Source organism: Canis lupus, chromosome 2 (genome assembly GCF_011100685.1).
Source record: "Canis lupus familiaris isolate Mischka breed German Shepherd chromosome 2, alternate assembly UU_Cfam_GSD_1.0, whole genome shotgun sequence".
NCBI lineage: Eukaryota > Metazoa > Chordata > Mammalia > Carnivora > Canidae > Canis > Canis lupus.
Genome location: NC_049223.1, coordinates 602,583 through 611,392, shown reverse-complemented (window position 1 = coordinate 611,392; position 8,810 = coordinate 602,583). Strand labels below are relative to the sequence as shown.

General features: G+C 35.3%; 1 protein-coding gene across 1 annotated transcript; it reads right to left on the bottom strand.

The window, feature by feature from the left end:
- Positions 1-8,048: 8,048 nt before the first annotated feature.
- On the bottom strand, positions 8,049-8,489 carry LOC100856010 (ubiquitin-conjugating enzyme E2 B-like). Its single transcript, XM_038532050.1, has one exon. The coding sequence runs from the start codon at positions 8,481-8,483 to the stop codon at positions 8,049-8,051; it is 435 nt and encodes a 144-aa protein (XP_038387978.1). The 5' UTR covers positions 8,484-8,489.
- Between the last annotated feature and the right edge of the window lie 321 nt (positions 8,490-8,810).

The window sequence follows — 8,810 nt, the reverse complement described above, 5'->3', positions numbered from 1 at the left end:
ACTAATAGTAAATTGTGTAGCTATTAAGTCTTTGGTAGAATCAGCATAGAAAATAATTGTATTTTAAAAAATAAATAAATAAATAAATAAATAAATAATCTTTTGAATCAAATGTGTGCCTTGGTGGCTCAGAGGTTAAGCATCCAACTCCTACTTTTGGCTGATGTCATAATCTCATGGGTTGTGAGATCAAGCCCTGTGTCAGGCTTCTCATTCAGTGGGGAGTTTACTGGAAAGATTCCATTCCCTCTGCCCTCCCCCTATTCACATGCTCTCTCTCTCTGCCTAAATAAATAAATAAATAAATAAATAAATAAATAAATAAATAAACTTTTGGATTATTATATACAGAGATGATCTCTGTACATACAGATATAAATAAATATTTATGTGTGCCTTAATAAATAACTTTAAAGAGAATACCCTTGTAATTCTTACTTCGGTTAATATATGGAACAGCAGTAACCTAGAAACCCCCAGCATCTTTCTTATCCAGCCATCTAGAGTAGAGGTAAGCCACCATCCAAATTATTATTATTAATTTTTCTTTTTTTCTTTAGTTACCAACCAACTAAATCATGTGTGTTTGGGGGAACTTATTTTTGTCTATTTTGCCCTTTTAATTATTGAATTCCTTTTTATATATCTAACTTCTTTTAATTAATATTAGGTTTTTAAGATTTAAAGATTTATCTATATTGTACATAGAGGTAGTTTGCTCATTTTCATTGCTGTGTATTCAAACATATGGAGATTTTCTAGCAACAATTTAGTTATCTATTTGTAGCAGAATTATTTTTGGTTAAAGAATACCATTGGCACAAGAATTTGAAATTTGTTCAGGTTTTCTTGATTGCTCAGGACATGACTGATTTTTGTAACATTTCTGCTTGTGCTTAAAAAGAATATTCTTTAATTACTGGCTGCAATATTCCATAAAGGCTGACAAAAGAATGTTTGTCAACCATGATGTTTAAATCTTCCATTGGCTCCTATTTTCTTATTGTCTTACTAATTCCTGAGGAAATTGCTACAATCTCTTATTATTGTTGCTGATTTATATATTTGCCTTAAAGTTTGTCTAATTGTACATTATTTCTGTCATTACATGCATACAAATTTAAAATAATTTCTTTTTGAAAACATTTTGTCATTATCATTTTATGGTTATCATCATTATTACATGATAAAACCATTGTATCATTTATCATTGAGAATCATCTTAATTTCTGAAATGATTATTTTAAAATTAATTGTTGGGACTCCTGCTTAAGCACCTGTTTTCGGCCCAGGGTGTGATCCTGGAGTCCCAGGATCAAGTCCCACATCAGGCTTCCTGCATGGAGCCTGCTTATCCCTCTTCCTGTGTCTCTGCCTCTCAGTCTCTGTGTCTCTCATGAATAAATAAATAAAAATCTTTAATAGAAAATAAACAAAATTAGTTGTTGATATTAAAATAAGAATGCCCTGCCCCTTCCACTGTTTAACTTTTACTTGTGTATCTTCACATCTTATACACTTTTGAACAGCACACATTTGCTTTAGATATTCTATCTTTTATTAATACTTAGCTATTTTTAACTACAGCTTAAGTAAACATTTTTATTTTGCTCTTGCCATTTATGTCACTTATTCTATATTTTCTTTCATTTTCTTTCCTTCCAGGTGATTTATACATACTTTCTTATTCCTTTGGATGTTTTAATATATATTCTCAATCTCCCTTCCGTAGGTTTTTAAAATTAAAATTGTAATTCTAAGAGGATTAGTAATTATTTCCTAAATTACAACCATACTGTACCTTAGATTCCCCATAACTTACTTGTCTTAAAACTGAAAGTTGTACCATTTGATCAGCATTTCCCAATTTCCCCCATTCCTCAACTCTGGTAATGACCATTCTACTCTTTATTTCTTTGAGTTCAGTGTTTATAGAATCTTCATATAAATGAGATCATATAGCATTTGTCTTTCTCTGTCTTAATTATTTTACTTATGTTAATGATCTTAAAGAGGACTATCCATGTTGCAATGATATTATTTCCTTCATTTCTTGTTGAATTATATCACCTAGTTATTATCTATCTATCTATCTATCTATCTATCTATCTATCTATCATCTATCTATCTATCATCTATATCCATTAATGCATGCTTAAGTTGTTTCCATGTCTTGGCTATTGTGAATAATGCTACAGTGAACATGGAAGAGCAAATAGCTCTTTGACAGGGTGTTTTAATTTCCCTTGGATATATAGCTAGAAGTAGAATTACTAGATCGTTTGGTATTTCTATTTTTAATATTTTAAGGAAGCACTATACTGTTTTCCACAGTGACTATACCAATTTACATTCCTACCTCAGTGCACCAGAGTTCACTTTCCTGCACATACTTGCCAGTATTTACTATCTCTTGATTTTTTTTGACAATAGTTGTTACAACAGATGTGAGATGACATCTCATTGTGGGTTTGTTGCTGTTGTTGTTAAAGATTTTATTTATTTATTCGTGAGAGACAGAGAAAGAAGCAAAGACATAGATCTCAGAGAAGTAGGCTCCATGCAGGGAGCCCGATGTGGGACTTAATCCCCTGACTTCTGATCACGCCCTGGGCCAAAGACAGGCTTGCTCAATCACTGAGCCACCGAGGCAACCCTCAGTGGTTTTGATTTACATTTCCTTGAAGATTAGTGATTACCTGTAAGCCATTTGTATGTCTTCTTTGGAAAAATTTGTATTCAATTCCTTTCCCCAGTTTTTAAATAGGTTATTATTATTATTATTATTATTATTATTATTATTATTTTGTTATTGAATTGAATGAGTTCTTTTTATTTTGGATATTAACCCCTAATCAGATATTTGTTTTGCAAATATTTTCTCCCAATGTATAGTTACCTGTTCACTTTTTTCATTGTTTCCTTGTTGTGCAGAAGCATTTTAGTTGATATATTTTAGTTTGAGAATTAAAGTTAATTTTTCTTTAAGTATTTGGTAGAATTCATATGTGAAGCCATCTGATTCTGGGCTTTTCTGTTTTGGGAAATTTTTGATTACTGATTCAATTTTATGCATACTATTGATCTGCTCAGATTTTCTATTTCTTCATGATACAGTCTTGATAGGTGGAAGCTGGGTCCAGCAGCAAGGGTCAGGGCCAACCGCAGGCCTACTGGTATCTGCAGGGCCTCTGGCCATGGGTATGCACTCCCATGGCTGCAGGGTTTCCTCTGGTACAGCTCTGCAGTGGAGGCCAGTTTTGCAGTCATGCTGGGTTCTTGTAAGTATACAACTGGAGGGGCTAGCTTTAGATAAGCCTAGTAATGAAGGCCAGTGATAGGAGTAGGGCCATGCCTCAGAGCTCATAAGTAGCTTTGGGGGCCTGGACTGTTGATGTGTGCTTCCTTGGTTATAGGATCTCACCACAGGATGCACACTGGCAGAAGAGGATGGTCATGGGAGTCAGGCCTGCCAAGGGCAGGTGCACAGTTGGAAAGACTAGACCCAAGCACTGGCCCAGTTCTACAGGTCAGCTGGGGAGATCTAAGTTGTCATTCTGTCCTTGGACAGTTGCAGAGCCCTGGGCCGGTTACCAGTATGGGACAGAGTGCCAGGGATAGTGGAGGTACTCAGCATCTGGAGTTTTTATTTTATTTTTTTTAAATAATAAATTTATTTTTTATTGGTGTTCAATTTACCAACATACAGAATAACACCCAGTGCTCATCCCGTCAAGTGCCCCCCTCAGTGCCCGTCCCCTACTCACTCCACCCCCCGCCCTCCTCCCCTTCCACCACCCCTAGTTCGTTTCCCAGAGTTAGGAGTCTTCATGTTCTGTCTCCCTTTCTGATATTTCCCACACATTTCTTCTCCCTTCCCTTATATTCCTTTTCACTATTATCTATATTCCCCAAATGAATGAGAACATATAATGTTTGTCCTTCTCTGATTGACTTATTTCACTCAGCATAATACCCTCCAGTTCCATCCACGTCGAAGCAAATGGTGGGAATTTGTCATTTCTAATGGCTGAGGAATATTCCATTGTATACATAAACCACATCTCCTTTATCCATTCATCGTTCGATGGACACTGAGGCTCCTTCCACAGTTTGGCTATCGTGGACATTGCTGCTAGAAACATTGGGGTGCAGGTGTCCCGGCGTTTCATTGCATCTGAATCTTTGGGGTAAATCCCCAGCAGTGCAATTGCTGGGTTGTAGGGCAGGTCTATTTTTAACTCTTTGAGGAACCTCCACCCAGTTTTCCAGAGTGGCTGCACCATTTCACATTCCCACCAACAGTGCAAGAGGGTTCCCTTTTCTCCGCATCCTCTCCAACATTTGTGGTTTCCTGCCTTGTTAATTTTCCCCATTCTCACTGGTGTGAGGTGGGATCTCATTGTGGTTTTGATTTGTATTTCCCTGATGGCAAGTGATGCAGAGCATTTTCTCATGTGCTTGTTGGCCATGTCTATGTCTTCCTCTGTGAGATTTCTCTTCATGTCTTTTGCCCATTTCATGATTGGATTGTTTGTTTCTTTGGTGTTGAGTTTAATAAGTTATTTATAGATCTTGGAAACTAGCCCTTTATCTGATAAGTCATTTGCAAATATCTTCTCCCATTCTGTAGGTTGTCTTTTAGTTTGGTTGACTGTATCCTTTGCTGTGCAAAAGCTTCTTATCTTGATGAAGTCCCAATAGTTCATTTTTGCTTTTGTTTCTTTTGCCTTCGTGGATGTATCTTGCAAGAAGTTACTGTGGCTGAGTTCAAAAAGGGTGTTGCCTGTGTTCTCCTCTAGGATTTTGATGGAATCTTGTCTCACATTTAGGTCTTTCATCCGTTTTGAATTTATCTTTGTGTATGGTGCAAGAGAGTGGTCTAGTTTCATTCTTCTGCATGTGGATGTCCAATTTTCCCAGCACCATTTCAAAATACCATGGACTTTCTTCAGAGAGTTAGAACAAATTATTTTAAGATTTGTGTGGAATCAGAAAAGACCCCGAATAGCCAGGGGAATTTTAAAAAAGAAAACCATATCTGGGGGTATCACAATGCCAGATTTCAGGTTGTACTACAAAGCTGTGGTTATCAAGACAGTGTGGTACTGGCACAAAAACAGACACATAGATCAATGGAACAGAATAGAGAACCCAGAAGTGGACCCTGAACTTTATGGTCAACTAATATTCGATAAAGTAGGAAAGACTATCCACTGGAAGAAAGACAGTCTCTGCATCTGGAGTTTTTAAAGGCAAGTAGCTATGGTATGAAATATCAAAGAAATCTGAAGATGATCTACAGTAGCAGCTCTGCGGGTTGTTGGTTTCTTTGATGGCAAAAATTACCAGGGTCCTCTGCAAAGCAGGTCATTGGGAACTGGTCGCTTGTGATGTTTGGCTTGTACTGATAGCCCTTGCTTTTCTTTTTTTCTTCCTCTCCCGGTCTATACATCTCAGTACTACTGGTCTCTAGATGGGGTGAAACCAAAGCAGATCCTTAGTGAAGTGTCCCAAATGGTAGGGGAAGATGTTGATCCTGGTCTCCCTTTCACAGTGAGGGGAATCCTTTCTGGATGGGGAGTTCACTCTTGGCTCTGAGCAATGTGGGCTTGTGGGATGCAGTCAAATTTAGCTTTTCTATAACTGCACTTTGTGCAGTTATTCTTAGGTTTTTTTTTGTTTTGCTGTGTTGCTGAAGTTTCTTAAGTGAATTCCTGAGCTTTCCCATAGCTATTTTTGTTCCCTAATTCTTGATTTTTTTTTTTTTTTGTGGTTATGGAAATCAGGATCTGCTATTTGCCTTCTGGGTGACATTATGGTAAAGAAAAATTTTAATCAAGGCAAAACTTCTTCCTTAATAATATAAAAGAACAAACTAACCCTTGAGTTATATGTATCTTTTATTGAACAATTTCTTCAAACATATTTTTACATGCCAAAGACTGTAAATAATATAGTTTTATAAAGTCAACATTGAATTACTTACATATTTACCACTTTATGTTATGTCTTCCTACATCACATGATGTAATTCAGATGAGTTGCCATCTGAGATGAGATTCCTTATGCTTTAAAATGTCTTTAAATGTCTCTTCCATTGGAAAACTCTTCAAGTTTTACTTTCTGTGAAAATGTCATTATTTTCTCATTATCCCTGAAAGATATTTACAGAGTATAGAATTTAAGGAAGGCAGACATTTTTCCTGTGTGTGTTCTAGATCCCATTGTTCATACTGCCAGCTATATACTCTCATTGTCTGTTTTTAAGATTTTTTTCTGTATACTAGATATTTTGCTACTTTACCTTAATGTGGTCAGTTGTGAACTTTTAAAATTATATTTCATATTTATTCAATTTGAATTTGTAGATTGTTTTTTTTTTGAAGCAGAACAAACAGCATTTAATAAAATAAGAGGGGAGACTCTCGTATACCTACTGTATATTAAGAGTCAGTCATTGGAGTAAATGTCTTCAGAAGCTACACTTTGTCTCAGAGCTGAATATGAAAGCATCACATTTATTAGGACCAAAAAAGTAGCTGTAAGCGTCTTTTTTTTTTTTTTTTTTTGGCCATTAATTCCAGTGAATGGACTCTCATTTGTATGAAAAGCTTTTTAAGACCATACAATTACCCTAAAATTTGCCAAATCATAACTTTTAAAGGGAAAAAGCACTTAGTCTTCCAGTGTCAAACTTGGCTTAATAAATATAAGCTGTAGACAATGCCATGCTACAGTCTACCAATAGAGAAGCTGTTAGCTTACTAAACTAGTAAGAACAGGACAGAAACTATTGAAGTTACTCAAATAGCTGTTTTTCACTACTAGAAAGACAACACAGGTGGTTCAACAGAATTTACTTGTATATTTTCCATTTTCTGTACTATTTGAAGGCATAGGATAGCTTTGTATAAGCTTTCTACAATACTGTACTTTAAATTTATCCAGTAAACTAAGATGCAGTACAACTTTTATACAACTTAAGATATTAAAAAAAAAATCTCCACAAGAGAAAGCAACTCAGCAGGCCCTGATACTGAAACATTTTTCCAAAATAAATAGATATGCAATTGCATTAAAAGGCAGTTTTCAAATATTTTAAGTTACACCAAGATTCCTTCCAAGTATCTGCCTTACTAAACTAATGCAACCAATTCTTACTCAGTGTTAATAGTGGGGCGTGAATTTTGATGTTTAATGTTTTACTTTCTTCATTATCAAAAAATTTTTAAAGTGCTATTAAGCAGCAAAGTAAATTGCATTAGCTCTCTATTCCTGTAGAGGTGCCAATTCCTCATGGTAGAGGTACAAACTGTGAAATTGCAAAAGGTACAGTTTAACAGTAAGTAGTGCATGAAGAAACAGTAACAAGTGGCCTAAATACAGAGTTGGACAGAATCAAACCAGTTATGTCTATAATTACTCAAGTGAAATGGATATAGTTTCTTTCAAACATTCAAAATAAAGTTTGAAAATTATAACTTGGTGTTTAGAATCAAATTTGAGGAATTTCTTGATAAAATATAAATCTGTTCTTTTGAAATTGGAAATGAAACTACTATCAATTGATGGAGAGCTAGAGACTTATTAACCCCTCCTAAACAGATAAAGAAATAAGTGACAAAGTCTCTTGCACTGAAGTTATGTATATTAACAGCTTTACATGTAATATTCATATATAAAAAATTTAAGTGCTTTTCTCCAATTTAAAAATCTAAAGAATTCAAAAATAAGGCATTCAATATTTGAAAAAAGTACAGATTTACAAAATGTGTATTATTCTGTCATGAAAACTTCACACCAACATTATACGCTTGGAAAAAATACAGGATATATTACCAATTTATGTAAGCAATAACTTAGTTCACACCATGCAATAAAAAGTACATTAATCAAGATACACAAGCTTTTGTAGGTTCTAAACTGAAGGACTTTTTTTTTTCCTGAAGAATTCTTAAAACCTGTGGCACTTAAAATTCGTTAGCCTTTCTACTGAGAGGTAAATTATACACAGCAATGATGAAAAAAATTAACAGATCAGTTGTCTATCGTGAATCATTCCAGCTTTGTTCAACAACGGCCGAAACTCTTTTCTCATATTCTCTTTTGTTTTCCTGATGAAGCTGTGCTGCCTGGCTACTGGCTGGACTGTTTGGATTTGGTTCATCCAGCAGAGACTGAATTGATGTTAAGATAGAAAATACATCATATGTTGGACTCCATGGATTCTGAAGGATATCTAAACATATGCTACCATCAGCATACACATTTGGATGAAACATTTTGGATGACAACCTAACAGTTGGTGGTTTATTTGGATACTCTTCAGAAAATTCTATTACTAGTTTAAAAGTACCATCTCCAAAGGGTGTCCCTTCTGGTCCAAATATAACTGTATTCCACTGCATAATGTTGTTTTCAGATGGTGCTCCACTGACACCCACAGATGGGTCCTCTTGCAATTGCTTCAAATCCCACATGAGCCTCTTCTGGGTGGGGGGGGGGGGGTCGACATGCTCCCCAGCTGCCCCGCTGTCAGTCTGTAGATAAGTTGTTTCATCACTTCTGGAAAATTCTTGATCGTTATTGCCTCAGATATTGCCTCTGACCACTTTTTTTGTCTAAATGAATTTTAATATATTTTATGTTAGATCTTCTCATTCTGTCCTATTCTAGCTTATTCTCTTCCTTTTTTTTTCTTTCTTTCTTTCTTTTTTTTTTTTTTTTTGCTATTTTTCCTCCTTATCCTTGCCTGTGTGTGACATTCTAATTTCTTCTATCTTCTAACACACAAATTCTTTCTACAT

Excerpts from the sequence above, each read along its gene's own strand:
- LOC100856010 (XM_038532050.1), bottom strand. The coding sequence starts at position 8,483 with ATGTGGGATTTGAAGCAATTGCAAGAGGACCCATCTGTGGGTGTCAGT.